General features: G+C 37.1%; 1 protein-coding gene across 2 annotated transcripts in view; it reads right to left on the reverse strand.

Annotated features, from left to right (window-relative positions):
* Positions 1-1,501: 1,501 nt before the first annotated feature.
* The window catches only part of TRIQK (triple QxxK/R motif containing), a 63,830-nt gene continuing 50,228 nt past the window's right edge, over positions 1,502-15,103 (reverse strand). For both annotated transcript variants that reach the window (XM_040546464.1, XM_040546463.1), the window contains exon 4: positions 1,502-6,711. In XM_040546464.1, the coding sequence (XP_040402398.1) occupies positions 6,598-6,711 (114 nt within the window). In that variant the 3' untranslated portion in view covers positions 1,502-6,597. The remainder of the gene's footprint in view (positions 6,712-15,103) is intronic.

Consider the following 15,103-nt stretch of genomic DNA (forward strand, 5'->3'; position numbering starts at 1 on the left):
GTCACAAGCTCATTTGGGCAGCAAGAACCCATGCTACAGTTATTAAAGCAGCCCTGCTTTAATTAGAAAACTATAGCACCTTAGCTCATCTTTTTAAATGAGAAGTTAAAGGATGCCATCAGAAGACAAGAAAGCAGATAATGACATAAGAACTCTAACTATGTGGGCCAGTGTGAAAGCTCCTGAGGTAAGAAAGGCTAAAAAAAAATCTCCCTGACTTCAGATTTTACTGTCCTTCCCAAAGCAGAGCAGGTCTTTCTGTATTATAGCGTAATAACTATTTGAGGTCTCTTCAGTTTCAGCCAGGTGAGAGCAATGCAGGTGGCAGCTCATCCTGCCCTTGCAAAAGAATAATGTCTACAGACTTCCTACCAAAAGTAGTAAGCATGAGCCTGGCACCCTTTTACTGGAAAGCAGTCCCACACTGAGTAAGGCAAACAACTATGCAGAAACAAGTTTCAAACAGACAACAACAACAAAAAAAGACTTTTCTGGCACCTCTCTGAGAACCCAATAAATAAAAGTAAAAAGCCTCAACCTCTCAGCTTCTCTTTATTTGTGGTAACAAATCAGGCTCCAGTGATGGTAGGAGACTCGCCCTCTAGGTTAAGCACTGCTCTGTTCTTTTTTGTAGCCTGTCCAAAGCAATCCAGGAGTGCAGTCCACTCCAAACACCAGCAGCTCCCTGCTGAGCAGGGGTGATGCTTGAGGAGTGCAGAATCAGCAAAAGGGCTCCCCGGCCATTTCCCTCCCTGTCTGTCCTCTCTGCTGTTCAAATCACAGGAGAAGAAGGTGTCTCCAGAGAAATGAAGACATTGCCAATATCAGTAAGAACATTTACATTTAACTCAATAGCAGACACACAATGCTACTTTAGCTTGGCTTTTTTGTTGGTTGTTGTTTTTAATGTGAAGGTAGCAACAGTTAGCCAGGTGTAAATTTACCAAAACCAGTTTATTCCTTACTTAAATATATGAACCATTGATCCAGCGAGAAGCTGCTTCGTTTCAGACATCTTTATTTCCTCCTGCTCCCCTTCCCCCTTTTTTTTTTCCCTACAAAAAATAAAAAGTTGAGTGAGCTCTGATTTGACATCAGAATTAGCATTTCTTCCACCCTCTTCTCCAGCAACATGGTGACTTGCGTGGTGGCTGTCTGCTGGAAGAACTGGCCATTTTCGTTCTTTTTCTTTCCACTCGCATTCCCAGGGGGGCTGTGATAGGACAAAGACATCAGTTTGTCACCATACTCCATACTTACCTCCTGTGCCTCTGCTTTATAAATTCCTACAATTTCCTTGTGAAATGGCAGACTCCCAAAGATCTATATGCTGCTCACTTCTTCGAAGGTGCAGCAAAATGAAGCTTTTCATATCTCATAATATCCATACCTAAAAACTGACCAGAACAAACACCTTTTGGGAAGAATTTGGAAAAACTAGATAAGCTGCCAGCTTTTATCTGCTTTTCAGTGACTAAGAATAAGACAAGGGAATCAGGACTCTCGTTTGACTAGTCATGTATTTATTTGTGGCTTTAACATGCAAAAACAGTATAACAATTATAGAAGTTAGAAAAAATATATAGCACTGAAAAAAGTACTCATGCAAAACGAGGCTTCTACTTGAACTATTCTTCACAATCACCAGTTAGTTGATTTGTCCCAATATTTATAGTTCATCGTTAAAACTGCCAAAACTGGCAACCACCAGGATTGTTGTCTCAATTAAGGACAGTAAACAGATTGTCCCATTTTTTTAAATGAAAAAATCCAAAATGTAATACTTCACAGTTTAACATGTTTATTCATTTAAACGAGCTAAAAAATAGTGGTGTGACATCTGCTTGAGAGACACTGGTACCTAACATTTTGGCTGTCTCCCCACCAATTTGGTTCTGATTAAGGGGGGGTGGGGGTGGAAGAAGAGTAGAGGATTCTGTCAGTTAAATGCATTGATAAACTACAAAAAAATATTTCTTCACTCTTGGAAAAGTGTAGAAATACATCTACGAAAGAATGTATTACAGCAAACTAAGAGGATGATGGGGAAAAGTGCCGCGATATATCAGCGTCGGCTCTTTCAGGGAAAAATATTGTAAGCATATGATCACAGACAATCTTTGCCAGTTTATTTATCTCATGGATTCATTTCCCAAAGTGCAGGCATAATCCACCACAAAATCTTTTAAGAAGCAGTTCCAACGTCACATTTCTGCTGTCTTATTGATGTGCCATATTGTTATTTTCTTAGTCATAAGCATCACTAATTATTATGCTACTGTAAGTAAAACTTGAAATGCAATCAAGATCTGTAGTATCCTGTTTGTTGGCACACTAACTTGCATAGTCTGCATTTCAAGTACAGTACTTTACAGAAAATTGTCCCAAATGCATTTGACCTTCACCAGTTGGCTCAGTTGTGCCTTTTATAGGCACAATCCCATACATCAGAGCAAAATGAATCATCACCCTACTGGGAGCTGCTAGCAACGTTGTCCTCTCCGAAGGGGCAGCATTCAAAACTTGGCCCTAATTCAGCAGAAAAGCCTCTTTCTTGGTAGCAGTTTTCATGGACGTGGGATGGGTAGTTTTGTAGGGCTTCCACTGTGCCTTCGCTTAGTTGGGTTGTTTAGAAGTTGCTTCCAAACACAGCTTGTTAGGTCAACTATTCTAGATTATACCTAAATGAAAGAATGAGTTTGCTGGTGTTGTACATCTTTGCAGTTATGTACGTGCTGTCCCTGCTACAAGCTGGTCTGATGAATGGAAGGAGCTATGACATACCCTGAATCACATGATGTCCATATGATATGCAACAGTGAAGTTTAAATAAAGCGTTCTTCAACAAAAGTTTAAATACATCTCTAGGGTCCATTAGGGAAATGCTTAACATGCCTCCTAAGCTTCCAGTAAAATATATTTATGGACTCTAGGAAATAGAGTTAAAGCCTTTCCTTGGCAATGCTCACCAGCAGCACTAGTAAAACTACTATACTGAGGCTTCTGTCCTGAGATGGTCTACATGCTGGTTCTGCCTCTGTGGGATCAAAGGGAAAAGAAAAACTGCTGAGGAAATATTTACTGAGCAAAATCACTGCTGGAAGGCTGTCGTGCCTTCCTAGCCAGAGACTCTTCCAGATGGGACATCCTCTCCCACCCACTGCGCGAGGGCCCAGTACAGGCATCTCCACCACAACCTCTGCCTGAAAGAAACTCTGTTTACTCCACAAGCAGACTGAAGTCTGCCCTGTTCCCAGAGGTAAATACCCTTGAAAAAAACCTACCCAGTCAAGCCAGGGCTGCTGTGTAAGTGATTTGATCAGCAATCTTTCTTTGAAGCAAGTGTATAAAAGTATTACTTTTATAATAAAGTCAACTTGTCTGAAGTTGATGGGAGCTACACGGAACAACTTCATCTACAGAAAATCTGCTGTATTGGTATTGGATAAGATGCCAAGGGAAGTTCTCTTTATTGTCTTTTAAGTATTCATAGGCTACACTTAGTTTGAATATGAGCTCAGAGGTTAGAAAGGTATAGAATAATACAAATATTCTAAAGCTGGTGAATATCACTGTGCACATTTGAACATTGTGCTGTCCAGATTGCTTTAGTGTCCTTTAAAATGTATATGTAATTCAATGTGACACCTCCAACATTAATAAGAGCACAAAGATAATACAAACACATTTATTATTAACATAGCCACTAAGCAACTCATACAAAGATAGATGGTCCAAAAATAAGGAGGCATATTTCAGTCTGTGATATAATTAAGAGCAAAATAAGCCACATGTTTGCAAGATTCAAATCAGTCCCTATTCTAAATTACCAGGTATGGTCACTAGAAAGTAAAAATAACTTCTGGTTAGATTATGATCTTCTTTGAGTAAATCAGCTGTAATTTCAGCGAATTCATAAATGAGTAAGCTCATAATCCAAACTCATTGTTAATGTTGTTGTGCTTGTGCCTTTTAGAAAAACAGGGATGAAAAATTTTATGAAAGGTGGAAGCTTTTAGCTTTAAAAACATATTGACATGGTTCCATTAGAAATTATTGTGCTGATAAGAGAAACAGTGTGCTTGCTGCAATATTTACCAGGAATTTCTGTGTACACTGAACAGAACTCTATCCAGTTTATTTAAGCAACAGAAAATCTTCTCATTACATGAAAATATCTTTCATGTAAATGAGAAGGCCTAACCTTAATGAAGCCAACAGACAAACTGCAAACTATGGCACTTGTGGGCAATATGGACTGATAAGCCACAAAACAGGAAAGTTGCTTCAGTCACACATTTATGCACTTCAGATTTTGTCTATGAGTCATAATTATGGGAAATGAGATCTTCATGTTCTAAGAACTTCATAAATTTGACAGTAAGAATAGCATGCTTTTTAATGTAACCAATTCAGAAAGCAAGTTACGAGACAACTTGCATGATGGAGATAACCACACATCATTCTGAGACCACAGACCACCCAGGGAGCTACATACACACATTAAGAAAGCAATCCTTCCAGCATTTTATGGAACAAGAAAATTGCTCATGCAAAGTAAAAGGAGAGGTCTGTAGGTTCTGTGACATGTGGTGTGGCACTGGTGAAATGAACGGCATGTCACATCCAAGAAGACAGATTGTGATATGCTTTTCTCTGCACTGAAAGGCGGGCCATGTGTCAGAAAATGCTTCACCATAAATTCAACATGTTGGTAAGCGTTTGGTCACGTATAAGAGTATTAGCCGCCTATAAGTCATATGAATGTATAAATGTTAAGATTTTGTGTCTGTAACAGTCATAATTAGAAAATGAGAAATATTTGCATGTATATGTTTTTCCCTTTCATATTCTTGGAAGACGGTTGTACTCTGAATTTCTAGAGGAGTTGTTTTGCATTACATAAAGGGAATGAGGAGTACGAGAGATAAGAAGTGTATCCTTAGAGAGTCATAACGTATATGGTCATAGTTACTGTATGGTTTAAAAATTAACTGCATTGATCTAAGTTCCTTAAGTGGTGATAATGGGACTGTGTCAATTTAAAATAAATATATTTTCCATTATAATAGTTGCTAGGATTTGGTATGCCTTTGTCTTCAAAATCAGTGTATGGAGTTTTACTCAGGCATTTCTGGAACAAGTCAGTAAATGTCTCATTTACAATTAAACCTAACCTTCAGCCCACAGACTAGTATCAAAGATACAACCAAGCTAGTCTGCTAACAAAATTTCAGAATTATAGTAGCTTTTCTGGAAGTTAATCTGCCTAACTCATTTGCACATTCAGCACTAATGGCTCCATGCTCTTCTTGGTTTCAAAACAAAACCAAACTAGAGAAAGACTGACCACAAATTTAAAGGATCAAACCAAAACCTTTAAACCATAAGCTCAGTAATATGCTGAAGCTGAAGCAGAACAGTGTAAAGGCAGAATTTAACAGCTCCCTGCAGCTGTTTTGACATACCAACTTCTTCAAGTTGCTTGTGGTTATCAAAGGTATCAGAAATGTTATCTACACTGCATATTCTGAAAGAGACTTTGTGAAAATTAAAGGATGACACAGAGCCAAGATTTTCCCAATTATTAGAAGTGTACATAAAAAAAAAGCCTCTTAATACTTACAACTTCACACATTAGTTTGATGATAAAAATGATTGTATAACCACAAAGAATTTTTTACAACATCCCCCTCACAGGTAGAGCCAGTTGATACCACAAACAACAGGAAGAGTATAATTAAAATATAATTTTGACTTTATATTAATAATAGAGCAATACACTAATTAAACCCAACATCGACTGAACTTTCTATTTACACTAGTTCAGACAGCACAGGAGGCAAAGAACTGTGTTTCAGAGGCATATGCGAATGCTAGAGCTTCTGTCATCCAGGTGCCATTTCTGACAGAACACATGTGTGCTGAACAGTTGGCAAAAGAATGAAAAAGATTACTGTAGATATATGGGCACACAGAATCTGGGATACATAAAATTAAGTCCATATAGGAGGTGACAGACTGCTTCTAAAAGATATTTTTTTCCTACAATTTCTTCCATCTTTGTGTGTGCATGTGTGCGCACACATTTACAAGAAAGATTAAAAGGGAGAGAAAGACTGAGGGGTTTTTGATATACTTTAAATATAAAACAATAAAAGATTATTTTATTTGGTATTTCTGCTTCCTCTTGGGAAAGGGAAAGGAACTTAATTTGGCTATTAGGAAGCTTTGATTCCTAAATTTACTCAAGGCAGATTCTTCTCCTGTGAAGTCAGCATCAATACCCATGATAATAATAGCACCTGTCTTTTGACATCAAAGTTCTCTGCCTGAGAAAAAATAATGTAAACAATAAACTTCATGTGTTGTACTGCAGCTCCTGGCTTCAGCGTTAACCAAATATACTTGCCGGGCGTGAGTGTTCTTTGTTTATTTTGGAGATCTGGAATGTAGAAGTAACTGATGTATTGCAAAACTTACTAATTTGGACTGCAAGAAATGGCATTGTGTACTGTCTCACAGTGAAGAGACTGTGTATTCCTACGTAGTCTTGTTCAAGCTGAAGAAATCGTGATGATAGATTCATTGCATCTGCTAGTTTTCATCTGGATCCAGATCAAGGTCAACTTCATTGGAAATGTTAAGATAAAAGAAAGCATAGAAAGCCAACAAAAATACCAATATAGCTGCAAGGACAAGGGCAACTTCCTGCAGAAAAAAAAAAAAAAAAGTAAAACAAAAACTGTTAGGAACACTATCATAATTTAAGATAAATAAGAAATAAATGTTACTTCCCCTCTATAACGCACATCAAAATAACACCAGACGTAGACTCTGCATAATGTGTCAATACTTTAATGATTTCTTCTTTTGATTACCAATTCAGAGTGTTATAAAACCCATTCACTTAATAAAGATTTTGGTGAGTTTGATACACTGCCAGAAAGAAGATACTTGGCTCAAAGATCTTGGTCTGACCTAGAAATAGGAGCTTTATGTCCTTTTATTATTCCATCCCTTCCTTTTCAAAAGAAAACAGAATTCATGAACCACAGTTTTGAACACAAATTTAAGTTATGAATTTACACTGTGAATTTTGATGTTTTCTAGCAATATGTTACTGCTTTTTGCCAACAAATTTGTAATTTTTTAATGAAGCAAACACAGTATGGTGGAAGTCAATGAAAATTGCTACCTCTACCTCCCAACCTCCTGGCATACATTACAATATGGATCTACAAAATCCTTCAGAATTGGATGAAACTTTTCTTCTTTCCTCTCTTCAATAAGGCAAAAAGCACAACAATTCGCACTTGCACTTGCCTCTCTTCCCATAAAATATTGCAACTTGCTGCATCTTCCTTAATTAACATAAAAGAGTCTTCCAAAGTATACATGATTTATAGCAGCTTTCAGAATCAGAAAAAAATGTTTTTCTACTAAACGTCATATTCACTATGTGACTGCCTATCATCATATTCTATCTTAAGGCTGGACTCTGTTAAGCTCCAGCTTTAGATCTTGGATATAACAAATCAGAGTGTGATCATCCTCTTTATAACACTACTTCTTGCAAAGTTGCAGTGTTTCAGATTTTTAAGTTTTTATTTTCCAGGAAAGCACAGCACACTCCCTTTACCGTTGACTCTCATTTTGTTAGACAATAAAAGAAGAAATACAAATTTGAGAAAAACCCCTATGTTCCTCCAGCTCACAGTAAGTACCACTTCCACAGCTAACAGCATGCGCCGCTTCATTACCTATCATCATGAAGGATTTTTGAAATCATGTACTGGGGTACACGTACAAATCATGTACTCATAAGGAACAGGTCAGTTTGCCCACCCCCACAAATCACCTACCCCCTACAAAAAGAAGCAATAATCTCTCCTCAGAATCTCAGCTTCATGTTAACCTACAAATCATCTGCATCAGAGCAACCCACCCATACACTTAAAAGGAGAGAAACAGTTTAATGCATTTATAGCAACTAATCTGAATTGGTACAGAAGATGCTTACATCAAACTTACTCTGCCAGTGGGACAGAAAGGAGATGCCTACACCTCACCTAGACAATAAGGCAACCTTTTCAGGTGAAGGAGAGGATCTGACCCTCTTCAGTGTAAGATTCCTTGTGTCCTAAACAAGAAATCTAAACAAGGTCACAGGGACACCCTCTAAAAATGCCTGTTTCTCCCCTTAGACTATGAAGGGAGTGTAGATGATGGGTCAGGTGTAGAGACCTACACTGCAGGACAAGTCCCATCCAGGATCTCCAGATTCGTGGTAGCTTTGTGACTGACTTTGCATGTCCACTGCCATGAAGGAGTTAAAAGTGTGTTAGCTTCACTTTTTAAAGTCTAGCCCATAATCTGGCATTCTTCTATAGAACAGCATTTCATTTGCATTTACATGAATGCATTATATAGTTTATCAGAATGTTGGATCAATAATTCAACATATGCCGTCTAATAAACTTTGAAATACTACTGCCTAGTTGGTGTAAGCTTCATAGAAGTCTTTGTTCTATAGAAACCTTTGCTTTACATTTTATATGGATGATTAATTGATATGCACTTTAAATTTATTTTACATTAAAATCGTTCCTGTAAATTTGCTGAGGCTGTTTGCTAAGGATTTCAGCTACATTTTCCTCTTAGAGTTATCCCATTCTCTGAGCCTTACCCTCCTGTTTTTATATGATTTGATTAAAAAAAATACATCTAATTCACTAATATATTAAAGGAAAGTGATTTTTGCTTTGTTGCAGTTACAACACGTCAGTATCTCACAAAAGGGCATGGCAGCATCAGACAGGTTTCATTTATTTCCTTGTATCCACAGCTGTGCTCCCAGACCCATCTGGCCACACAGCTACTAATCTTAAGAGGATGTAATAAACAAGTGACATACAACTGCAAGCTCCATCTGCTCAGGAAAGTGGACAACAAAACCATACAATGCAGGCACCGTTCACACTTGACACAGACAGCAAATTCATTCCAGTATTAAAAGTTTTTTTCCCTTGTTTGGATGTCACACTTGCCATGTTTTCTGCTCTACAATCAGGCCACCTACCCTCTCCCTTCTCCCCAGACTCCCTTATGAAATACTGTGGTAGCAGCAGCAAAACCTGGGGGGAATGTTTGCATTAAAGATTTGTTTTCTGGGATGCAAAACTGGGAAAATCTTGATTTTATTCTCAGGCTGCCCAATAACTGCTTGGGAGCAGTTCTTTAATTTCTCTCTGCCTAAGTTTTACAGCAAATAACACCAAGATAACATTACTTTCCTTACACAGGCATTAGGATGTAGGTGAATGGATCAGTATTTATTAACCCTGGGAATGACAAGCCTTATTGAAATTCCAAGCTTGAGAATTATGCAAGCACCTTAATTCTGAGTTACTGAAGAAGGCCAAGTAACAAAAATCTAAAATAAATGGTCTAACAAAGGATGCCTGGCTCTTAGCTAGGGATATGCAGTCTCTTAAGAATTGTATCCAGTTTATGAACTTTTATAAACATGCATTTTGCAATGTAAGTAGCAAATGAGACGCTACACCACTACACTGTCTGTGCAACAACAGTACATATTGTCATTCTAATTTGTTTTATACTTATCAGGCTTTGCTATTTGTATTTTAAGCCATGCATAGAAATGAAATGTTAAAATACTCCCCGCTTGGCATATATAGCTCCCTTTCTCTTGCACTTTATGGATCATCCCTATCATCCCTCTGCAAAATCCATTTACTCTGAGGATTTCACCATGAATAATTAACCAATAGGAAGAAGTCTTATAGAAATAAACTTAAAATGATCACAGGGCTTTTTCTCCTTTTTTCTTTTTTCTTTTATAACACGGTACAGAACAGTAGGAAATAAAATCCCTGCTCTCAAATTCCAAAGTACAGTCAAAGAAGCTTTTAAAAGGAACACAATTTTCTACTATATTCTCTCAAATTTAGAATTTCTGCAGAAATCTATTGATTGCAGCTTAGTTAAGTTTGTCAGAAACTTCTCCATAAAGGAAACACATGCCATTACAAAATACCGTAGATTTAATTCTATCATTTTTGTCAGTTTTATGTCTCTCATGCCAAAATACTCCGGTAATGTCCTCAGATTCAACCTGATGGAATAAGTTGCAGAGTTGGGATCTAAATAAGATTAATCAGGATATGAAAAAAAATGGGGGACTAGGTGAGGAAAATATGTTGAATATAGTTGCACAGATTTGGACACTGTGTATAACAGTATCATATACCACATATATAACAAAATACCACACTCAGGAAATTTTAAATTTTTTACATGTTAACTTATTTGTTTATTGTCCTCCAAATAGAAGTGTGTATATATATATATATGTATATATATATATTTATCTGACACCATCTTAATCTAGGTGAAAGAGTACTACAAATTTCTGTCTCTGAAATGGTAAACTATTCCTAAATATTTCTGAAAAGGGATAAAAAGAAAATCACATGGACCAAGGATATTTGTCTTTTTAGAAATAAAACTTACATGGACTTAAAAATAAATCTTCTTATCCCATATAATTTCTAAGTGGAAGACTTTAGCTGGGCATTCACTGTGACCATTTTTTAGAATTTCAAAAAATAAGAACTAAAAATGAATGTTTACTTGTTAACAAGACATTTAACATCTAATGCAAGGTAACAAAAGTAATTTACTAACTTTTATCAGTAATTTTTATGTTATAAACTTTTACCATTAAGATTTTCAGATGTTACAAAAACCATTATGGTCTCAAATAATGAAACCAAGGTACTACTACAAAGTCATCTAAAACAGATGGTTATATGATCACAAAGCAGGATTCATTTTAACATAGCTAAATGCAAGATAATATAGTAGTTATAATTGTAATATTGTAGTACTACAAAGATGCTACTAGCTATTGTAAGTGCTATTGTAGCACTTACAAAGGCAGTACTTACAAAATGGAAGACTCTGCCTTGAAAGCCTGTGACTCTAAAAAGGTCTTTCGATTTAAGAGGTAACCACTCCCTCAGTGCGATCTCTAGATGTGGAAAGGGGGATTTCCAGTAAGAAGATGACTGTTATTTATTTTATTATAGAGAAGAATGAGAGGTAGCTTGGTTACATAACTATATGCCATATACCTGTATTTAAGTAAGATGTTTCACAATGTGGGGTCCTTCTACCTTGTTTACAAGAACCTCTCGAGGTCCTGCCGAGATTAGATAAACTCAGTCTTGAAATAAGATGTAATTTCCTAGGAACAAGAATGAATGAACTTTCAAGTAACCTCTTGGGAAGAATATGGACTTCCATGGCTGTGTGTCTTTTATAGCAAGGTTTCTCAAAAAAATAAAAAATAAAAATAAAAACAATTAGCCATTGGGAAGAATACTTCAACTTGGGCACGTGTGAAAGGAGGTCCTGGCTGCTAGCCCTGGATCTGGTGAACAAAATCCTCCAGACTGCTCCCTTCCTTCAGGGCCTGGGAAGACTGGAATTGTTTTCATGGTCACTGCTACATTCTGAATCTCTGGAGGACCAGATTGTCAAAAATAATGACAGTTCATGCTTCTGTGCTTCAGACTTTTCTATAGGATCAGAGCAAGAGTTTCCTTCCTTTCCAATAAATTTCCCTTCAATTATATTGATTCCATTACTGGGATATGATGTTTTATTGTTGGACTTCCTTTCTTTCAACTATCCTTTGAAGTGTTAGAGCTTGGTCATAGCCAGATACTAAAGCATAAGAAAGATGGACTTCTGCTCAGAGATGGTACAGAAAATCCTCCTAAGCTCCCGCCTGCTGCCTCTTGTTCACATGCTGAAAGTCACCATGATTACTGTGCTTAAGCGTACAGGTCAGGCCAGGGTCAGATGGGAGCAATCTGATTTTGTTTTTCACTTTGTACGCTTTTTTTCCTCTCTCCCTTCCATTTCAAGGTCAGGGATCAAAATCTGACTGCTGGGAGCACTGGGAATATATCACACTGCTCATTGGTGGTACATTAAGCTGCCCTGCTCTTTTTGTGAGGCACTTAAACTGGTTTGAAGACCCAGTACTTTGGGCCTACAAAAGTGCTTGGATTTCCTAGAAGGTATCTGGATGAAATTTTATGATCTGTAGTATATAGGAGGCCAGATCAAATGATCTAATAGTCCCTTGTGGCCCTAATTTCTGCAAAGCTATGAAACTGTATTCCCAACATATCTTGGCAAACAGAGTCCACTAACTTAGCAGATTATGAGCAGCATGAAATCAGAGAACACCCTTTGCCAAAATACACTAGGAATGTTTTGTTATCTCTTCATACATAACTTGTTCCAGATGAGATAAACTCTTAATAGAGAGCTAGCTAGCTAAACAATAGATTAAGCAGATATGCAGAAGAATGACAGACAGAGAGCTTCCACTTCTCTAAGAAACATTTATTTCTTAGCTCAATCAATGTACTATGATGCTAATAATTCTCTATGGAGTGGTATTCTGCAGCTCATTACATCTTTGCAAGTGGGTGTAAAATGCTACTGTTCAGATTTGTGTCTGCTTTTCAACAGTAGAGAAGATTTCATCATCTATCCCTTGGACCACAGATTCATTCTTGCAACCTGTGAAAAAAATATCTCCTCAAGACTTCCCATTACTTTTGGCCTCTGCATACAAACCCCAGCTATTTGGGGCTGAACTTGAACACTCCTCAAACCATTTTCCCCTTGCCACCCTCCCACTGGCACCTCTAAGAGCTGAGTCAGCACCGACAGCATAGAGTCCTTGCTACTCCACCTGGTCGTCACCTCCAGGTGGACTTCCATCAGCACGACCTCTGGGGGCAACAAAACAACCACAAAGAGAAAATTCAGAGGCTCCCTTTTTGGTACCGCTATAAAGAATTTTGTCTTATCCAAAAACCAAGAAACATCCAACAGATTGCTTTCTCTCCAAGTTATTTCTTAAGACAGGGGTCCTGCTTGTCAAAGACACACCATGTATTTTGGCACTGTCTGCATTAGTGTCATGTATACAAACAGAGCCAGCACAATAGCTCTTTTACAATATTTAATTTTTAAACATGTTTAAAGAGCAAATATTAGATTGAATACTAGCATGGTCACTCTGCTTGAACTAACTTTTGATAGTTATTAGTGCTTAGCTACTTCTCTGACATTATCAACATGGATAAAATCTCTCATTGGGGAAATTAAAAAGTACTAAATGGCAATGATTGAAAGAAACTTTGTTACTTTAAACCTTGCATTAAAATGACAAGGCAATCAAAGTTTGACAAGACAAGCTAATTAGTATGCCAGCGATGAAATGTGAAGGATCTCCAGGGGATCAGTTCTCGAAAGTTTTATGTCATTTATAAGGCTTTTTTTTTTAAAGCAAATGTTGTCAGCTCTTATGGTGAAATACACAACAGTGGAATTTCATTATCTTCATAGATATTGAGGACTACATCCCTTCTCTGTTTTTCAGTCCTCCTCTTTCCCTAAATACTTTAGTTTATATCTAGTGGTTGTTCTTCCCATGAATTGGACCCCAGTGCAAAACAATGCTAGAGGTATCAATGAGTACTAAAAAAAAAATATTGTAAATGGCATTTTCATAAATGTATAAAATTTTCCTCTTTCCTTGAGAGGTTGTACTTCTATAAGTATGATAAGGTTATATCTCCTCTACAGTATTTTTATTACCTGCAACTTAGCTTTTATAGGAAAATGTTAATATATTTTGAAGTGCTGCATACTTACTATATCGGGTATTGAAACCTGGATAAACAAATAAATGGAGAGTGCACATATATATGTTTTTTCTCAAACATTTAACAAGAGCCTTGGCCATTTCTATTTAAAGTGCTGCCTACTTATTGCATTGCACTGTAATTACACCACTTTTCTTTCAACACAAACTGAAGTTAGTCAACTGTCACAGTACAGAATCGGAGCCTACATCGTATAAAAACACTAAAACCTCACCCTTAGGAAGGTGAACCATGTTGTTTATCAGCATCAGATAACTTTGCTAATATGAAGTGACAGCTGTGACAATACCTTCCCAAATGAAGAGCTCACGCATACGCAAAACTCTGAATATTAGGAAACAAACAATTACGTGCATTTAGCCTCAAAATAGTTTCAGAATTGTACATAACCTGATGGGTTATATAAGCTCAGCGAGAAGGTTGTATACAAAGGCCTTGCCTTCCTTGCCCCACAAGCACATCCCTGTAGGGAGAAGTGTCCACCTTCCCTTCCCTTTTGCTTAAGCTCTGCCAGCTTTTGTCAGCAATTAGGAAGCAAGGAAAACAACCGAGATCTGTTTGGGGGCAATCAGAATCAGATTTTATGGCCCATGTGTGCAAGAAATGTAACAGCCAGAAGACAATATTTTAAAGTTGTTGTTGTTATTGTTGTTTTGTTTTGTTTTGTTTGTTTGTTTGTTTAAAAGGCAGAGGCAGAATTGCAAACCTAAGACACCTAAGACATTGCAACTAGCACAACCCAAGGAACACAACACCCCATGACCTGGAGAGCACGTGTGCACTTTGATGGCAAAAGTCATTCCAAACTGCAACAAAGCTGGCATTCTACAAAAATATGCAGGAACACATTTGTACAGTATAAACTGTTCTTGTTCTCCTTATTCACTAATATTTGGTATTCATTATACATATGATTACACATATGCTTTTCTATTCTCCATCATTTTAAAGTAATAATTACTCAAGATAAAAATGAAACAAAACATAGTCTGAAGGACGTATTTTTCTCACTTATAAGAGATACACGTAAAACTTGTACATTTCTAAAGAACTAGGCTGTACAGCAAAAGTCTCCAGGTAGAACATCACTTTTAAAAGGTCATGTCATTGAAAGTAAAATGAAAAGAAAAAGTAAAATTTAATAAGAAGGGAAGGAGAAAACATCGAACTCAAAAGGTTAATAATCTATCCTTTAAACAAAAAAGGCAATCTACTTTTTCTCATTAAAACCTGACACACAGCACTAACTGAGGAGATTATGTTGTGAAAACATACTGCATCGCACGGTAATGCTTGATCGAGATCAGCAATCAGGAGCAAAAAGA

The sequence above is a fragment of the Cygnus olor genome, chromosome 2 (genome assembly GCF_009769625.2).
Source record: "Cygnus olor isolate bCygOlo1 chromosome 2, bCygOlo1.pri.v2, whole genome shotgun sequence".
Taxonomy (NCBI): domain Eukaryota; kingdom Metazoa; phylum Chordata; class Aves; order Anseriformes; family Anatidae; genus Cygnus; species Cygnus olor.